The 21,600-nt window shown below is 41.3% G+C and overlaps 1 protein-coding gene across 2 annotated transcripts in view; it reads right to left on the bottom strand.

Annotated features, from left to right (window-relative positions):
• Nucleotides 1–20,960, bottom strand: part of ABTB3 (ankyrin repeat and BTB domain containing 3) — a 183,920-nt gene extending 162,960 nt beyond the window's left edge. The window contains exon 1 of one of the 2 annotated variants that reach the window (XM_075210188.1): nucleotides 19,838–20,960. In XM_075210188.1, the coding sequence (XP_075066289.1) occupies nucleotides 19,838–20,696 (859 nt within the window). In that variant the 5' untranslated portion in view covers nucleotides 20,697–20,960. The remainder of the gene's footprint in view (nucleotides 1–19,837) is intronic. The other variant, XM_075210187.1, reaches the window with a different exon arrangement.
• Nucleotides 20,961–21,600: the final 640 nt, after the last annotated feature.

Genomic DNA, 21,600 nt, shown 5'->3' with positions numbered 1-21,600 from the left:
CCGAATCAGACCATAAGAACGTTAATAGGATTAGATTAGATCTATCTGTATCCAATCAGAGCATTAGAACATTCACAGATCTAGACCAAGCTGTAGCCAATCAGAGTATTAGAAAAATAACAGAACTAGACCAACCTGTAGCCAATAAGAGCATTGAAACAGAACTACACCCTTGTGCAACCAATCAGAGCTTTAGAATAATCACAACAATACAGCCATCTGCAATAAATACTTCAGTCCCCTTATTATCTTTAATATAAGCAGCACCATATATATCACTCTACAATCTAAGAAATGTGTGTCCTTTACACCAGTCCTTGCCCCAGTGGAGCTTACAATCTAATCTCTTACTAGGGGCACAGAAATGCACCTACTGTGGCCAATTTCGTGACAAGCCATTTAATCTATCAGTATGTTTGTGGACGATGGATAGAAACTGCAGGTCTAGAGGAACCCCACTTGAACAAAGGGGGGAGAACACACAAAAATTGCAAAGCTGACAGCTCCCTGGGTGGAATTGAGCCCAAGGGGCTGGTACTGAGGGGCAACATACTAACTATCATATCAATGTACCAGCCAGTGAGGAGGGCCTGTAAAGAAAAAACAAATCTCATTCTTCCAGCTTGTTTTATACATTTATATCATGGCGTTATTTAGCAGTAATAACATTGCAATATTCTGTTTTTGTGCCTCAGGGTCATATTTTGTGATTTTTTTTCTCCCCTCTTTTGTACTCTGCGTACATGACATGAACACTCGCCATATTAAATCATCTCCAGTGTAATTTACAAAGTAAGGCACATTGATGTCAAGTGATTTGTCTGAGGTCCGACACAGTGAGCATTGAATGCATAAATCCTTAATCATTATGTCCCCAGTCGCTAATCAGAATTGCTAATACAGGAACTGTTGACTATGTGACTCATAGTGCCAGTAGGCCACTGTATATGAATTTTAACTGGACACTTGTCGAGGATTTCAATGTCATTATTCAAGACACAAAGGAGACGACTGGGGAGGGGGGACAAATGAACGTTTCCACTGGCTGATATCGAAGCCTTTTATAACTTATAAATATCACAGAGAGACAAATTATGACAGTTAAAGTGAAAAATATAGAGGATTAGTTTCTTTTCACTTTATTTTGCTATACATATTCCAAACATATGTTCCTGTGATTCTGTGTATTGTTAAAGGGTAACTTGTTCTAAAAACAGACGTCTAAATACAGTTTATTTACAGTAACAGAAAATTTTATTAAAAATGTAAATTTTTGTTTTGAAACATCTGGCCCAGAGAATGGTGACATCGTGAAACACGGCAGCTGTTGTAGAAATTAGGCTTTCTGACTTTAGCCCCCAAACTTCTATAACTGCACCCCCGCGTGGGAGACCGTGGGCCTGATGAAGAGTTGAAAAAAAAAAAAGCGTTTTTTTTTTTTTTTGCGTAAAATATAAATTTCCCTGCTGCACACCAGGGACTGGCTGGCAAAGTATAAACTCGGCTCAGCAGCCCATTAGGAACATTTTAAAGGAAAAAAAAAAGCAGGTAGCCCAGCCCAAGGTAGCCCACTATGAGACTGGCCTGGGGGGTAGATGCCCCCCTGCCCATAGGGCACCTGCTGCGCACTCACGTGACACATGTGTAAGGCTCTATGTAAACTAAGACGCATCTGACATACTCATAGAGAGGCGGAACGGAGGGGGGGGGGGGGATTGGGTAGGTCAGGAGCTTTTTAATGTAGGCCAAATACAGTTAAGGCATAATCAGGTCCTTGCCGCCTAGCTAGAGTTCAAGACAGCCGTAAATATGTCTGTCAGTAGGTGTACCCAGGGCCGGATTAACCCAAGGTCTAACTGGGCTACAGCCATACAGGGGGCCCTTGACAGTGCTCAGCGGCATTATTGAGTGGTGCGGGGACGCCCCCATAGCCCGATCAATGCCGCTGAGCCGGTCACTGTAGTCTTTCCGCGGCGCTCAGTAGTCTCCTTACTGAGGAGATCTTGTGAGTCTCACTCTCACAAAATCTCCTCAGTAAGGAGCTTACAGCGCGCTGCGGAGGGACTACAGTGACAGGAGACAGAAAGAGGTAAGCGCTTGGGTCTGGGGGTGGATCATGGCGGGGGGGGAGGGGTGGCTCACAGGGGGGGCCTCACGGGGGAATGGAGGCCCCCTTAGCCCAGGGGCCTTCATTCCTTTAATCCGGCCCTGGGTGTACCTGTTGCGGTCTGCTGGCCCTCTGGTGCACGATACATGCTCATGATGATCATCAGCACGGTCTTAGCAATTGTATAAAACTGTGTAAAAAAATAAGTAAATTAATTAATAAACCCTCCCTCCAGCCCCGTAATGAGTGGCCAGCACTAGCGCTCATAGCTTTGGTTGGTAGCGACAAAACTGGTGGGATAAACAGCGTGGGGTCCTCCGAAAAAGCGCTAGCTTATGACAGACTCAATTTACTTCATTGTGGCTAAACCCACGAGTTCAGCCTCTTCAAACCAATCAGACATTTATACATACAAACATATATATATAAATACATACTATAAGTATTACATTTCATGTGGAGTGACTTAATACTATGTTTTACAGACAATTAATAGAAAATAAATGGGGAAATACACCCTACTTACAAACAGGATATCCCTTCAATTACAATGCTTCCTCACCAGCAGGAGAAATACAATTCAATAGCATTGAAAATGTCCTATACCATGTCTTATATACTTTATATGTACAGTAAAACAAAATTAGACCAAACTCCTTCAATGCTTAACAGATCTGTGGAATAATGAGGGTTTCTTTGGTTACTGCTAATTACTTCTGATAAACGGAGAGCAGGTATTTCATCTACAAACACACAACAGCAACATTCCGTCAGGAGAGCGTTCAACTCTCACTGTTCATATGAATTAAAGGATGACCTCCTCATAATTTGGTTTATTAATGGTAATTTTCACAGGACGCAAGCTGTTCCGGTTACAAAATCAACGACATTACTCATTTGTTACCCTCTAAACTTCTCGTTGCGGATAAAGATTTCTTTATCTATGCCTTTAGTTTGATCTATAAATAGCTTACACGTTTTAGTTTTTATTGTGCCCCCAGGTTATAAGGTTAAGGTTATAGCGAACGTGTCTAAGAGCTATTATCTGTATATAATGATGTAACCGCCTTCTTACACCAGGAGGTATTCACATGCTCACAGCAAGTTTATGACAACCAACATTATACCCCAAAACCAAGGAATAATGGATAAAACCTCACCCTGGGAATTGTGGGTAAAAAGACATGCAAATTGCTTCTTACTTGCTCTGACTGAACAACCACACATCAAGATCTGCTGGTTCTCGCAAAAGAACATTCGAGAACATCACAGTTTGCCTACACCAAGTGCCAGATAATGGGCTTAATTGTCCTGGACCTGCCTGATTGCTACCTTCTTAAGCTATCTGCTCTATAACCCTTACACTGACTGGTGACTGCCATTTATACACTGTCATAGGCAATCCGAGGGGGGGGGGTTTCCTAGTGCCTGGTACCCCCCCCCCCCCTCCAAGCCTGGGGCACTGTATAATTGAAGTGGCTGGACCCTGCCTTCACACGGCTCTGCTTGGAAAAGAAGAGCTGTGTGCACTTAACAGTAGTGCACGTAGCATTGTCGTGTATATTATGGGGATAGGAAGAGTTAGAGAGCAGCCAAGCACTGTCTAATATTATAGCCACGCCCCCATGCATGCTGGTCACGCCCACTGGTGGCGTGGCGTGGAAACCCCCCTCTACAAATCCTGCATTTGCCCCTGACTGTCTGCTTATTACACTGACCTCTGTTTATACTGTACACTTCCTGCCATCTACCTCTCAAACAGATTGAACTATACATGTTTCATTTACTGTTTCCTAACTTTACAGTTTGCTCTCTACCTCTTACATTGATCGTGTTCTAGCCCTTCTTGTGACTACCTGTTTTCTACTGGCTCCTGACCTTTTCTATCCCCCCACTCCTAAATTACTTGTACACTGCATACATGGGGCCTGAGTCCTTAAGCAAAAAAATAAGTAACTTTGCACCTTGGTAAAACCATGTTGCATTGGAGGGGGAGCTAAATTTAAAATGTAGGGACATATTTATAGTTGGGGTAGGGCATGTCCTAGATCTAATTTAAATTTCAGTGTAAAAATAAAGCTATCAAGTATTGGTGTGCTACATGAAAAAAACAGCCAGGATTTAACTTATGTGCAAAATAATAAACTAATTTGCACCACTTGCATTGCAACATGGTTTGGTCCAGGAAAAAACGTACTAATTTTTTTGTCTTACTTTCCGTAACGAATCAGGCCCATGATCTCTACCTCTTCCATTGTCTCTGTTCTTTATCTCTCGCATAACCTACTTTACTTTTTTTGCTTCTTTTTTCTGTTTGAATGGTGCTCCCTGCCCTGTTTACATCTTCCGCTCTCCACTAATAAACTGATGAAGAACACAAATTGATCTTGCTAGGAAAACAACACATTTTTATGGACTTATTGCTGCAAGTGAACCATACAGTCTGGTATAATCCAGGCGGACTACACATGGATGGGAACACAAAGTGAACACATGCAGCTCAGAGGTCAAGCACTATTTTTTGGTGGGTGGTCTGCCAATGCATCACATATAATCACATGAGTAATGATCCCACGTCTACATGCATTTTAAAGGACAAATCTGGTCAGCCACTGTTAATGTTCACAAGGCGGCTCAAGACAGAAATTAGCAAGGGGGTGCAGTGATGCCTTGGTAATTCACTGAAGGCTAACAAAACAGACTGTGGCATCTTCTGGTTACCGGCTCCACGTTCCTGGGATTTGGGAAGGGGGTTCTCTAACTCTTACAAGTCAGTTGGCAGGCTATAACTGGACGGTGGTTTGTGACGATCTTCCCCACGACTGCACCCACTTCTTCTTTAACGCAACTCTATAGCTGCATCTAATAACCTTGTAGTTAAGAGTTATCCTTTAATATGGATCCCACTACTTTCTGTTTGAAACATACTCAATATTAAATAATTTTTTCCCCCACCTTCCTCCTCTTTTCAAAATCTAGCCTTGTCCACTCCCTTTCCCCTCTAGCGCAGGGCTTCAAATAGAAGCCCCGCTGGGAAAACACTCTTACCCATGGTAGAAGGTTGTCCATCTTCGACAAGTCTAATTAGTCCCAGAACCCAACTCCCCCTGGTTTAAACACAGAAATACACTTCACCATGGTCAGCCAAGAATGCTTTTTCCCAGAGGACTAGCCGAAGATAGGCTCCTTACTATGGGGAAACAGTGTTTCCCCAGCAGAACTCCAGGGACAAACGCAGTATTTGTAGAGGGGGGTTTCCACACCACGCCACCAGTGGGCGTGACCAGCGTGCATGGGGGCGTAGCTATACTTTTAAACAGTGCTTGGCTGCTCTCCAACTCTTCCTATCCCCATAATATACATGGGCAATGCTGCGTGCACTACTTTTAGGTGCATGCAGCTCTCCCTTTTCAAACAGAGCCTTGCGAAGCGGGAGCAGGGTCCAGCCAACTCATTTATAGGCTTGGTGGGGGTTACCAGGCACTAGGAAACCCCCTCCCCTCGGTTTGCCTATGAACTCCTTGAAGTTATTCACAAAAGGGGGAGGGTTGAGGTCATTTATGTGTCTTAAAAACAAAGAAATGTTGTAATTACTTTTCATTCCTTACCCCAAAACTACTGGCAAAGATCACTACCGTTGGCACTACAGAGGGGCTCCCAGAAAAGAAGAGAGAAGAAGTAATTTTTGTTCAGTATGGAATCAGAAAATGTTCATAGTCTGTAACTGGTCGGCTTTAACACAAGGTCATCTTTCCCAATTGTATACAGAGTTCTGAGAACACAAACAGTTTGAGAATAGTCTGTTTCTGATGAGAACATGTCGCCCTGCCCTTGTTTTCATCCTCTCACCAGATGGTTTATGCTAACTTACTACACTGAAAGCCACTCCACAGGGATCAAGTTTCACAGAGAGAATGAACACACGTTAGCTTAAGTAAAAAAGATTAAAAAAAAACGCATTTTAAATTTCAGAGAATCTACAATATTCGTCCACGCAGAAGAAGAAAAAAAGTTGACGCAAGAAAGTAATTACAAGTAACACCTATTCCTGATGTTCTTAATTTACAACAGCAATTCTGTTACACATTGGGTGTCATGCTGAAATTCCTGGAAACACGCCAGGCTCGTGACACAACAAAGAACCTTTCTTGTCCCTTCCACTAACTGTTTCCACAATGCAGAAATCTAAGTAGGCGTTTTACAACAGCCAATCATAAGACGGATATTCTTGGTTCTGCCACTCTGTGTTTTTGCATCGTAGTGGTGATGACGAGCAATAGCTGGGATCATTCATTGCTCTTATGTATAGAGTGGAACATGGATTTCTGCACATTTATATAGTTGCCTTATTGTGATACTTGCACAGGAGTAGATTAATGCACACGTTTCAACAATCTAGCCATAAAATCTGTACAGACTGCCAAACATGGGTGTAGATTCCGTGTGGAGTTTGTATGTTCTCCCCTTGCAGGGGCAAATGCAGGATTTGCAGAGGGGGATTTCCACACCACGCCGCCAGTGGGCGTGACCAGCATGCATGGGGTAGTGGCTATAATTGTACAGAGTGCTTGGCTGCTCTCCCTATCCCCATAATATACATGGGCAAGGCTGCGTGCACTACTGTTAGGTGCTCTCTCTTTTCGAGCAGAGCCGTGTGAAGCGGGGCCAGGGTTCAGCCACCTCAATTATACAGTACCCCAGGCTTGGAGGGGGTTTCCAGGCACTAGGACCCACCCTCCCTCATTTTGCCTATTCCGTGTTTGCGTGGGTTTCTGCCGGGCGCTCCGGTTTCCTCCCACACTCCAAAAACATACTGGTAGGTTAATTGGCTGCTATTAAATTAACCCTAGTCTTCATGTGTGTGTGTTAGGCCATTTAGACTGTAAGCTCCAACGGGGCAGGGACTGATGCGAATTCTCTGTACAGCGCTGCGGAATTAGTGGCGCTATATAAATAAATGATGATGATAACCTTTAAATAAGTACAGTGCTTAATCCCCCTCTGGACCACTTACCATTTAAAATATAAAGAAAAGCTCTAACGCTGCCATTTATAATGCTGTAAAGATACATTATCTCGTCTTTGCAGGGCAGTGTGATTTGTCGACTTTTCCAAAGCAGTATGCATATATATAAAGTTCACTACTTATACTAAATGTAATATTTGTAGAGTATGTATATGCAAAAAAAAACATACAATCTACCTAAACCATGCCCATTTGTGTGATATTATGCCCACACCTTTTCAGATGCCAAAAAAAAGGCTGTCCCACGAAAAGGAACTGTTCTCAGGTATGGCAAAAATATCAATCTTTTATTAAGAGCCAAAGACCTATAATCACTTCTTGGCTGAGCGTGATGGAAAATAGTTAAGCAACAATTAGCTAGGTCTCTGTATATGAAATATTTTCCATATATTTTTATTATTTTTACAAAGACAAAGAACATGGGAAAAAATACAGAACTATACAATTCATTAAATGCACGTTAATTAACTTGCTCGCTGCAGAGTGACTCTAACGCTTTATAATGTGTGTATTTTAGCGAGAATAGATAACAGTCTTTAAACCCATTTAATTGTTTGCTATGCTTTAACCTCAGATACACAGTACCACAGTTTTCATGGTCGAATGTAGGCAGACAGCAAGCGTGAATTCAGAGTTTGCTTATTAAAATCTAAACGACTAGCGTAGTCGCACGCAACCAAAAAATACTTGTATTAAACAGGATTCTGTTCATCATTGTGCCTGTTTTTTTACTTATTATGTTGCACTGTTGTTAAGCTACATCCCCAATTATCCACACTGTCAAGCACAAATGGGTTGGATATTGTGCAATTCTGGCATGGTTAGGGGTAGTCGTGGAAGGCAGTGGCTTTGGGTGCAGTCTGGCTTGGGGTGCGTATCTAGATCTCAGCAAGCACTATAAAAGAGCTTTGTCATGTGATCGTGTCATGGGAGTCAGTTTGTCAGCTTTACCCAGAATGCAACAGTTCAGCAGCTGCAAGTTTAGAATATGTACATGGGGTCAGATTGGCTGTCACGGCCATAGTTAATCAGAAGCACTTGGGCCCTTGTACAATCTCTAAAGGTGAGAAAACTTCAAAACTTCACGCTCATATATGATATGCAATATAAAGGTCAGATTTTTCCTGCTAAGATTTCTCTATGGATGCTAATAGGACGTTGCTAGTAGGACCTTAAAAATCCACATAGTCTATGGCAGGGGTGTCCAACCTTTTAGCTTCCCTGGGCCACATTGGAAGACGACAAGTTGGTTTGGGCCGCACATACAATACACTAACACTAACGATAGCTGATCATCCCAAAAAACACAGAAAACATAGTTAACATATTAAACTTACTTGGAAATGAAGTTAGTAAGAGTTCGGAAAATTGTTGCAGAATCATGATTAAAGCAGTAGTCCCATTACCAGCTGCAATTTAACTTACCTGCATCTGCCCCTTAGTGGGGTTCGGAGAATTAAATGCCCAAAAAAATTTTTCCCTCTCTTTCTGCACCCATGAATCATTTTTTTTATTGACCAGTTTGAAATGGTCACCGATATAGGTAGCATCAGGAGGACTAATAGAAATCTACAGAGATTTAAATATAGGGTGGCGGGAAAAATGGCTCATGGAGCAGCCTTCGATGAGGGTAACAGTGGATGATAATTTCACCCTACTCAGCACTGCACATTTAAAATGGTTTAAAATATTAAAAATACAATTATCTCTTAATATTAATATTAGATACATACAGAGAACACAGCGGGTTCATAATTGCATGGTGCAGAAAGTCCACATTCAGAGTAACAACAATAAGATACTGGATAATCTTTCACTGCTGCTGATAGTTCGCGCGGGTGACTCCTCTGTGCTGCGCTACGCAATGGATGTCGGGTGTGATGACAACACCCCATTGACATTCACTGCAAACGCCGCACGGAGGAGGAGACCAGGGAGGGAGCCGGAGCACCAGCTGACGTGACCGCAAGGTAAGGATATTTTTTTCAATAACAGCGCTGCCCCCTTGCCACAACCGCTGGGCTACATTTACAGGCGGGCTGGGCCGCATGCGGGCCGCGGGTTGGACAACCCTGGTCTATGGCATACAATATGGCCCCGCCCCTTGAACCGGAAGTGGGCGTGGCATTGATCACGTCTTAATCATCGCCCCTTAACTAATGAAGTGGCCAACCGGGAGGTTGCCCTGCTCTCCCAGGCCAAATGTTTTATACTTTGCAACTGATCCCATATTTTCCTTGCAAATCGTTCTCCCTCTGCTGATCCGCTGTGTCAGTCTACATTGGTTGCCTGTTTTTCACCCAATCCAATATAAAATACTTCTACTAACCTACAAGGTCATCAGCAAAACTGCACCAACATACTCCTCACTTGTCTCAAAATATCTCACAACTCGACACCTCTGTTCTGCACAAGATCTGCATCTCTCTTCCACTCTCATCACTTCCTCCCATTCCCGGTTACAGGACTTTTTTCGGGGTGCACCCACTTTGTGGAATTCCCTCCCTGGAACAATAAGACTTTCCTCCGGTCTACAAACCTTCAAGCGATCTCCGAAATCCCACTTCTTCAGGCAAGCTTATAATATTCCTCAATCACCCTCTTACCCTCACAAAGAAAATAATAATTCCAAGGGCACCCTGGGAATGATTTTCTATACATCACACAATGTTCATTTTTGTAGCAAGGTGGAGTTGTGTCAAATTTAGTGATTATAAGACCACCTAGAGCAAATATCCAGGTGTAAGTTGTGCTTTGGACTTTGCCCGGGCTGCTCCCCTGTTGTGGAACGATCTTCCACGTTCCATCAGGTTAGCATCTACTCTCAAAGGCTTCAAGCATTCCCTTAAGACTCATTTCTTTATTGAAGTCTATCAGTCCTCCTCCTAACTCCCTTGTCCTGGCTCTCTCCCCCAGTTAGTACCACCCTATTTGTGTCTCCCCCTTTCCTTTAGGATGTAAGTTCTCAGGAGCAGGGCCCTCTTCTACTATTCCATCGCCCTCTGTACCTCTTGGCCTGCTTCCCTAGCCCTGTTTTCTTAAGCTTTGGCCTACTTCTCACTGATTTCTACCATCACTTTCACTCATTGTCCCAGTAATAATTTGCATTACCATGTTACCTGTGTCTGTGTGTATATTTTTGTTCATTTTTTGTTTTTTTGGTTCTTTCTGTATCATGTTGTGTCATGGCTCATTGTTTTCTGTATGTCATGTACAGCACTGCGGACCCTTTGTGGCGCCTTATAAATTAAAGATAATAATAATAATATCTGATCAGGTGTGTCAGATTGCTTGTCAGTGTAAGAATTCAGTAGACTGTTAAGTATCAAGTAACCAGGGTAACAGATTACAGTAGAAAGTTTTATGCATTTTCAAAACCTCTGCAGCTTCATATTCATAAGCATTCAAGTAAGATACACTGAAGCTGCAGTTTGGCATCAGCTGTACAGGTGGACCACACATTTCATAGAAATATAACAGAGGGATTGCATGAGACCGAGGTGATATAAACGCTGAGGGGGCTGGCAGTAGAAAAAGTACAGGCATACCAGGAGTTAACTTATCTGGGGGTGGTAAGAATCTGAATTACCAATCAGTGGAGTCGGAAGGGGAGGAGTTTAGTTTCACAGAGGAGGCTTATAATGTATAAGAAAAGGATATGACATCCTCTTGCCGCTGGAGTTGTTACCCACCCACCCATCCCATAATTATAGTATTGATATTGGTACTTGTGTTTGTAAGTGGCGGTAAGCAGCCCAATCAGCGGCCATTTTGTTACAGTTAAGGCGTAGTAGGCACTCTCCCCTTAAAGGGATTGGGCAATTAGTCAGAATAGCCCTTCGGGGTTTAAGGGGCTCCGCTTAGGCGGGCGGGCCTCAGCTAATATGCCAAACGGGGGAGTTTGGCTTTTTACGCCTGGTTGGGTCCATATTAGTTTGGACGGAATTTACATCTTGTAGGTGTGGCCTGGATGCTGATTGGTCTGTTTATATTGGCCACCAATTTTCCCCAGCAGGTTTCGCCTTCAATAAATTCCTGATCTTTCAAACGCCAATTCAAGTCTCTGTGTCTTTATTATAGTTTGTAAGTTACTCTGTTAAAGGTAAAAATGGTATTATATATGGTCCACCATAAGCCGTTTAACAAATTAGCTTCCAATTTATGGCAACAAATAAAATATTACACAATATGCATAAACATTCTTTACACTGGACCTAATTTGGATACCGACTAGAAAGTAAAACGTACATGGCAAATACCAATTCCATTGCTGCTGGGCCATGATAGTATTGAAGTGTTTAAAACACATTATACAACGACTGAAACAAGAACGTTTCACTGACTCACTACTAGAATATAATACCAGCTACTACATTCAACTCTGGTTATTAACAGAATTCTATGGGGGTCATTTATCTATAGTCACATAATTACCAACATTGACATCCCCAGACAGTACAAGGATGGTTAAGAAAAAGGGGGTGCAAAATTTTTTGAACCGGAGCTACTTTTCTGATAAATGGTGTCTCCCTTCATTATTATTGTTAACATTTTCTTATATACGGCTATACATACTCTTTACAATTGGGAACAACGAGGGCCCTTCTCACAATTATAGGAAACTAGGAGTCTGATACATCATCATCAGCAGCAGCTATTTATATATAGCGCCACTAATTCCGCAGCGCTGTACAGAGAACTCACTCACACCAGTCCCTGCCCCATTGGAGCTTACAGTCTAAATTCCCTAACATACACACACAGACAGACTAAGGTCAATTTGATAGCAGACAATTAACCTACCAGTATGTTTTTGGAGTTAATTTCGGGGGTCAGAGGGCTGTTTGAGTATAGAAAGAGAATAAATGCAACTTTTGAATGAACTGTGCAGAGGCCTTGTAATTAGATAGAAAAGCCTAGGGTGTTTAAGAAGATGCTTCAGGTATCTTATAAACTTGACTAAGGAAATGAGTTTCCAGGGAACGCCTGAAGTCATGTGAGGGAAGGAATTCCACAGAAAAAAAAAAGTCATATTACTTGGAATGGGAGAAAGTAATGTATGTGTCTGAGAGGCGCAGATCTTGTGGAGATCCATTAGGCATTAACATTCCTGGCAACATTTGCATTTGCAAAATCAGGAAATTTGAAGCCACGCCTCCGATCTGTCCAAATCACATTCCATTTTGGAAGAGGCCATCAGAAATTGGTGACTGTTGGCAGGTGTGCATTTGGCACAATCACTGCATTATTTGCAGACAGACTGGGGGGATATGTGGACGGCACATAATTGCACAAAAACCACCTTCACCAAGGAGGACCCCTACTCCCAAAGTATCTCTAAGCACTACAATAACTGGACTACTTACTACTTTCCGGTATGATTATAAACATGCACTCATCTTCTCCCACATTGACTATCGTAATTCCCTCCCTTACTGGTCTACCCAAAATCAGACTCGAACCTCTACAATTTTTTTTGCACGCAGCGGCTAGATTGATTTTCCTTTCAAACCGTTCTTCCTCTGCTGAGTCACTCTGTCAGTCTCTACATCGGTTGCCTGTTTTTCACAGAATCCAATATAAAATTCTTCTACTAACATACAAGGCCGTCAACAGAATTGCACCAACATACATCTCCTCACTTGTCTCAAAATATCTCCCAACTCGACACCTCCGTTCTGCACAAGATCTGCGTCTCTCATCCACTCTCATCACTTCCTCCTATTATCGATTACAGGACTTTTTCGGGCTGCACCCATTTTATGGAATTCACTCCCTCGCACAGTAAGACCTTCCTCTAGTCTTCAAACCTTCAAGCGTTCTCTGAAAACCCACCTCTTCAGACAAGCTTATAATATTCCTCAACCACCCTTTTAATTTCCCTAGGTTACCCTATTACCACGCTCTACACAGCTAACACAAGACAACAACCCTCTGACCAACATTGCTGTGTGACTGATCATACAGCCCACTAAAAACTGTAAACTCTGCATTCTAGCTGGACAAATATTCAATATGATGTAGCACTTACCCTTGTGATTCAAACCATTGTCCCATGGATTGTAAGCTTGCGAGCAGGGCCCTCTTACCTCTCTGCATGAATGTATTACTCAGTATTGTTTTATTACTGTTTGTTCCCAATAATAAAGCGCTAGGGAATCTGCTGGCGCTGTATAAGTAGATGTTGATGATGGTGATGATAAACATTAGCAAGAGCTGCAATACAAAATGACACCTCTAGGGGGCCTTAGCTGCTTCTCTGTATTTGTTCTATGTGGTTGAACAGCCGTAATTGACATGATCATCAAAACAGTTTTAACTCTGGTAAAAAAAAAAATGAATGCCATTTGGGAAGATGAAGTGAGATAAAGCAATGCGAGAATTAGCTAGTGAACAAACCCAGCCACTTCCGCTGGGAACTGTTATCACTTGAGTGGTTTCTGAGCTGAAACAATGTACAGAACACGGCCTGGGAACAATATTGTCTTGAAGTTTTGCCAGAACTTCAGCTATTACAAATCCATAGGGGCAAAATTAAAATGTGAGAAAAGAAAAGTCTTTGTCAGGGGAGAACTCAAGAGTCAAATTGTTGCCTGCTTAAGGGAAGAGAATTATTCTCAATATAGATATTACAAGAAATTAAAGAAGCCTGTTCTTATAACTGCAAATCAGTAGCAGACAAAACTAGGGATATTGAAATCATCATGTACAGCTTATCATATCAGATATTTTCAACAAAAAATAATAGCAAATATAGCATTTATCATTGGTGTTGGCAGCTGATTTAGAGTGAGGATAACTGTGGTTTTATGTACCAGAATATTCCCTGTTGAAGTAATGCTGATCACTGAGATCAGAAACAATTATTAGGAAGAAAATAATCTCCGTTTTGTGTACTGAACCGATTCATCAGTCTGCAGCCTATCAGTTCACTAGATGCCAGTGACATCACTGAGGCACAATTGGTGCAGCCTGCAAAATCGCCTCCTCATTGATTGGTCAATCTTTTCTAGTGAACTGAATGGCTGAATTCTTATGAATAAGAGTTCAGGTAGCACCTAAAATGGCTGCCTCCACTGTGTGTAGGCAACTGGTAGACTTTAAAAGAGAAGCATTGAATCAGCTAAAATTTCTGAAAAGAAAGGGAAGGTATGATTCGAAGTCTAAGCAGTCACTGCCATTAACAATATTTCCATTTTGGAATGTCACAAATGTTGTACTCCCATGGCTTTCTTGCCTGAGGAATATTGTGTTCAAGTACAATAGTGATGTCACCTATCCAACCGATTGAGTGAAGCATGGGTGACATCAATGGTTGTTCCCTATTGGTTACTTAACAGAACCTGTCCAACTAAGTGATATAATCCAACCTTAAGATTTAAACCTACCTCAAAATTTATTGCAAGAAAATTACCAGGAAAAAAATTACAGAATTGTATAGAGATTTAATTTTTGTCAATATCTTGACAAATATGAGCAGCACGGTGACTTGGTGGTTAGCACTTCTGCCTCACAGCGCTGGGGTCATGAGTTCAAATCCCAACCATGGCCTTATGTGTGTGGAGTTTGTATGTTCTCCCCGTGTTTGCGTGGGTTTCCTCCGGGTGCTCGGGTTTCCTCCCACACTCCAAAAACGTACTGGTAGGTTAATTGGCTGCTATCAAAAATTCTGTCTGTGTGTGTGTGTCTATATTAGGGAATTTAGACTGTAAGCTCCAATGGGGCAGGGACTGAGTAAGTTCTCTGTACAACGCTGTGAAATTAGTGGCGCTATATAAATAAATAGTGATGATGATGAATATCTTGGGTCCCATACCTAAGTATTGAGGCATTGCAATAAAAATATCAGGGCAACTGCAGGCTATATGAAAATACTACATCATTCTAAAATGCATCTACATGCCTGTTTATTAATATTTCAAATACTATTCATATGTTTAACACGGAATTAGTGAGCTTACATGCCAAATGTAGTACAACAATACAAAAACAGGATACAAGTAGACTGAGAAACCTTTATAAAACCACTCTACCATCCTTGTAGCTGGAGTTTGCCTCAACATAAACCAAACTTAAAATAAAAATGAATATATTGTGTGAGAATAATTCATGTATTTTATAACGAAACCATATGACTGTTCTGCTTGTTTTACTGAGTAAAAGGATTGAAATATCTGAATTCACACCGAGGAGTAGATTTATCAAACTTTCTAAAAAGGAAATTTGTAGGTGTTGCTCATAGCAACCAATCAGATTGTTGCTATCATTTGTCTAGTACACTGTCGAAAATGATAGCTAGAATCTGATTGGTTGCTATGAGCAACACCTCCACTTTAGTAAATCTAGCCGTAAATACAGTTTCCAACATGCAATATAACAAGTAGTAAATGTTTCATTGGTAGTGATTTGTTGTTCTCACTTTGCATGACCCTAGGGCATTTGGGGGATTAAAGGTGACTTAAAATGTTTACGTTTCCAGGGACCGGTGCCTGGGGCCATACGCTTGGCAGACCCTACAAGTGCTGGTCTGCAGCCAATGTCTGTAGCACTTTCCTCTAATTATCCAGGGATTCTATCTCTATCTTCTCCACTAAGGCAGCAAGTCCACAGAATGGATTTAAATAAATGACGATGAACCTCAGAGATGGCTTATTAATGATTGTGGATGGTCCTGGACTATTGTACTTTTACCACTGTCTGAAATAAGTGTCTCCATTACTTCCTAACAACCACAAAAAGGAAGTAGTTACATATTTTAATGGGTGTTTCCAAGCACTTAGTGTGGTAATAAAAAGTGAAGATACGTAACTTTAGGACGCCCACACAAGTAACAATGACCCAGCGTCATTCTACCTCTCAGACTGATGACTTAACTCAGTCCCATGTGTCATGATTCTACAGAGGACAGTGGGACATGAGAACATAGCGTGTGGTTGTTGTTTTTTACTTTAATGTATGTTATGGGACTTTCCTTTCATTTGTTTTTACAGGGTTTTTTTTTAACTGCCCACTGGACTTTTTTCACCGCTTTTTTTTTAAAAAAATTTACTAAATTTCTAATTGACAAGTTCCCTTCTGGCTGCACCTCTCAATCACGCATATGTAATGCTAGCTACAATATACCCCCTGCAATATACCAATGCAGCGATATTGTGTTGTTCAAATTAGATATCTATGTTGTTAATTCAGTGAAATGAGTGATATGATGTAAAGAAAGAGCTGTAATTACTGGGTATCACTTACTGCTTTACGTTCCAAAATAACTGTACAGGTTCTTCTAACACAGTATGAACAGCATGAACCTGGGTATCTGCATTACTAAACCTGCAATATATGACTCAGCTGTACTGTAAGTGACATACTAGCAGATCACTTACTGCATATATACAAATCTAAGATCAATCTATTTATCTCCTATCTATCTATCACATATCTATCTATCTATCACATATCTATCTATCTATCTATCTATCTAGTATCTATCTATCTATCTATCTATCTATCTATCTATCTATCTATCACATATCTATCTATCTATCTATCTATCTATTTATATATCTCTCATATCTATTTATCTATCTCATATCTATCTATCTATCACATATCTATCTATCTAACTATCTATCACATATCTATCTATCTATCTATCACATATCTATCTATCTATCACATATCTATCTATCTCTCTCATATCTATCTATCTATCTATCTATCTCTCATATCTATCTATCTATCTCATATCTATCTGTCTATCTATCTATCACATATCTATCTATCTCATATCTATCTATCTATCTATCTATCTCTCATATCTATCTATCTATCTATCTCATATCTATCTATCTAACTATCTATCACATATCTATCTATCTATCTATCTATCTATCTATCTATCTATCCCATATCTATCTATCTATCTATCTATCACATATCTATTTAACTATCTATCACATATCTATCTATCTAACACATATCTATCTATCTAGCTAGCTATCTATCTATCACATATCTATCTATCTATCTATTTATCTATCTATCTATCTATCTATCACATATCTATCTATCTATCTATCACATATCTATCTAACTATCTATCTCTCATATCTATCTATCTATCTCATATCTATCTATCTATCTATCTATCTATCTATCTATCTATCTATCTATCTATCACATATCTATCTATCTATCTATCTAAATATCTATCTATCACACATCTCATATTTATCTAATAATGATATATATCTAATATCGATCTATCTCATATCTATCTAATATTGATATCTATCTAATATTGATCTATCTATCTCATATCGATCTATCTATCTATCTATTTATCTATCTATCTAATACTGATCTATCTATCTGTCTCATATCTATCTATCTAATATCAATATATCAATCTCATATTGATCTACCTATCTATATATCCATTACATGGGCGCTAGCACATGGGCACTTTAAACGCTAGCACTTCATCTAATAGGAGAGCACAGTGCTCACAGTCAGGCGTTGACAGGTTACATGGAAGGGGGATACCCTTTCCCTGTCACAGGAGAACGATGGCGAACGCTGCTCCTTTACAGCTTAAACGCTCAGCAGTGATAGCGTAGGAGCATCCCACGCTCACGTCAGCCTGTCACCATGGGGGTGACTGAGCGCTTAGGAATTGTGCGCTTTTCTAGATGAAAAATCCTTGTCATTTAAAGCTCCCATGTGACCCCACCCTGCACAAATACAGACACCTCCCAGGTTATCAGCATTTTCTGTTTTGGGGGATGCCTTATTTACTATGAATAAAACATGCAGAACGATACTGGTAGGAGGAGAAAGAGGCGACATCGGGATATCAATACTGATGCCATTACCTCTGATCATGTCATGAAATATGGCAGCCCCTAACGCAACATAAAGAGCCAGCATTGCAAAGCATCACACCAAGTGCACTGTTACTGCCGTCATCCAACATTGCAGCAGTCATGAGCATCAATAATCCATGTGTCAGATATCATATATCAATGCAAAGGACATGACACCCTGTACTGTGACTATATGTACCGTGACCGCCGAATTTCTCAGGTTCTTATTGTCAAAGTACAGTGCAGCGTGAGTGATGGGGACAAATATGTGTATGTGTGCTGGTGCCTCAGTGATTACATTTAAGGACATTGTGCACTGTATGTGTATATGTATAATGTATATACATTGAGGTTATATATCCCAATATGCTGTCCTGCAGAAAATTAATGCATAGTATTGATGCTTGTGGATACATATAAACAATTCATAATGTGTGGGTGTACACATACACACATATATATATATTATATACACACACACACACACACACACACACATATATATATATATATATATACACACACACACACATATATATACACACACACACACATATATGTGTGTGTGTGTGCATTGAGCAGGCTACCTGCAGACTGCACATAAAGCAGGATTATTAATACAATACAGCAACAAAATCTTTGGCAGCTCTGTACAGTATAAGCTGCATAAAGAATGGCATTTCTGCCTGTATACGTGACATACTGTAGAAGACACACACCTATGGATGTGTCCAGCATACAAGCACAGCTCTCCGTATCCAGCTAGTTGTGTAGGCTTCAGAGCACACCCCTGCTCCATAAGCTGAACGCCACCGAGATAGCTGATAAAATTGATGCAGCATGTATCCATTGTGCCAATGTGAGTAAACAAGCTTTTTTGAAACCATTAAAATCTTAGCCTTGAATGAACAAAATCCAGAGATGCAGCAACCACACAGACCACCGGCCAAAACCATTGCAATAAACAATTATGTGGGAACAGTCTCAAAACCAGATAAACAGGCTGTCTTGTGCTTATACCAAAAGGATATGTTTTGTTTTCCCAGAGAAGCGCTCACAAATAGAACACAGAATCACTGCTAGTATTGAAGGAACCACTGATAAATTTTAAATAAAAATTATTTCTAATAATAAATGATAAGCAGTTCAGGCGTGTGGGTGAGATCTAAAGGATAAGGAGCAATTCTTATTGTTGTACAGGTGTCCCCGGATGAGCCTGAACAGGCTCCCTACACTAATGACTGGTGCATTGAAGAAATAGATATACATGCAATTGAGGCATGCAGTAATTACTACTGTGTATACACATCCAGCCTGAGAGGCATACTGAGGATATTGCAATCATATTCAACATTGACGCAATCAAGGTCAATTATTTGGCACCATAGAAGTGGCCTGTTATCAATGCAGATGTGCAGGAATCTTTTATCTGTCGACTGCTGGATTAAGAGATCTTTCAATGACGGCGAAAAGGAAGGGAGGCTACTTTATTAGGATATCTGCCTAGTCTTGGAAATGCCTTCTGCTAAAATCATATACACTGTTCTGCTTCATTCTGTTGCATGAAAATCTAAGTTACACCTCAAACAGCAGCGCAGAGCATCCTGTACAAGATTGACTGTGCTATATTGTGGTATATCAAAGCAACAACACACAGAGATTCACAGGTAACCAGAAAATAATGACAATCACCTCTAGCAGATGCCAACAAGATCAACCAACAGTGAATACAGTATAACCCTTTAAATGCTGGGTTGTAGAACATTACAGAGATGGAAGGACCACTCTGAATATAAATGAGTTGAGGTCCCCCCATTTTTTTTAGTGTTTCTTACTTCTACTCACCACTAGCATTTTTACCGCATATAAGGTGTTGGAATGGTTGAAGTAAACCCCAAAGCTCAGAATCATTGTTAATTGCTTGTTCCAGGGATTCTGCAGTAAAGTTTGGTGCCTCATTCTCCTTCTCAGGGCGAGGCATGGCGAGGACCCTCTTGTAGATCTCCTTGAAAAGGGCCTCCATGCAGGCGGTCAGGTAGATGGCGGAGTGTTCATGAATCCTGAGAGCCACCCGGCTGTCCACCATCCACCTATAAAACTTCCCAACCGAAAAAGTGAGGCCGCAGCGTACAGATTTGCCTCGACTAAGCCTGTCCCCAGTGCTCATATTGTATAGGGAGAGGGCACTGAGAGCTGAGGTGGTGCAACTGGAAGATAGGGACCATGCCAACACTATCTCCATGGCACTTTGGATCTCGTACTTGGTGCATTTGGCAAATCGAAGGCTCAGTCTTTGAGCCTCTTTGGCAATCCTAATCAGAGACCTGCTGACCAGGGTGGACAGTTTGGAGAGGACATCTCTGCTGGCACCACTCAGCATCTGCTCCTTCTTCAGAAGAGCCTCCAGCTCCTCAAGGCTCCAGGGGACTTCCTCAAGGTCAGGCAGCCTGGAGCACTGTCCTGAGCAGTCCAGGACCTCTGAGTCTTCAGCCAGGACAGTGTTGACCGTGTCAAAGCTGTTGTGTCTACTGTGCATGGAGTCAGTTAGAAGCCAGCAGTTTCCTCCATGTGCATAAGCTACCGGGTGAGAATCGGAACAGAGGGACAAGTTGGACGATCTGATGGAATCAGCAGCACCACCATAACCAGAATCCAGGGTCAAATCTTCCAGCGTCCTCACAGCTGTCTTACCTCTTCTTGCCATAACTGCACTTCATACTGCACCACTAAAACTAAAGGGAGGAATCAGGAGCCCTACTGCAGTTATTTTATTTTATTTTTTTTTCTTTCTTCCAGATCTCACTTGCAAAGCTCACTCCCTGGTGTTACCGAACAGCCACCAGATCCTCCTCTCGGCGGGGATAAGCGATATGCAGAGAAAGTCCGCTATTGATTTGCAATTTTTCCCCCAGCAGCCAACAGCCTCCCAGCCAGCACCGAGACCTGCACTGCATTATAGCAAGAGGCGAGCAGAGGAGAGAGACAGCGCTGAAGTGGAGGGGGCGTGATATGCAAAATACAAAAGAGGAGTGACCAATAGCGAGACAGGTTGGCAGCAGAATGAGCAGCAGCAATAAGAGGGATGTGTCAAGATTTGGAATGTTAGCCTGGTAGTAAGACAGACTGGTCAATAGATCAGATACTAGATGGAATTCTTCTCATTCTCTGCTGGTTTCAGGACAATGCAAGACAGGGACTGTCTGAAATACATAACAGTATATTAGGGTTTTGGTGCTTCATGCAAACATGTATCACACCAACCCTTGTTACTGAAGTCTGAATTGTCATCATGTTACTACAACTCGACATATGCAACAGTTTGCAGGTTACACAGTGTTTAGAAGCCAGAAAAACGAGCTATTGCAAGCGAAGTACTAAGGGGCACATTTATCAATCATCGGCAAAAATGAAAAATAGTTATCAATCCTTATCGCATGGATAAGGATTGAACCATTTCTCAAATTTATGAACAACGGATCACAGAAACAGCGGTTCCGAAAAACTGCTGTTTCTGTGATAAAAAAAATAATCATACTTACCCCCCTCTTCGGAAGCGCTGTCTCAGGATCTCCTCCAGGTCCTCTTCATCCTTCAATTGCGCATGTGCA

The sequence above is a fragment of the Mixophyes fleayi genome, chromosome 4 (genome assembly GCF_038048845.1).
Source record: "Mixophyes fleayi isolate aMixFle1 chromosome 4, aMixFle1.hap1, whole genome shotgun sequence".
NCBI lineage: Eukaryota > Metazoa > Chordata > Amphibia > Anura > Limnodynastidae > Mixophyes > Mixophyes fleayi.
The sequence above is the reverse complement of the archived record's forward strand: the minus strand, read 5'-3'. Positions and strand labels throughout refer to the sequence as shown.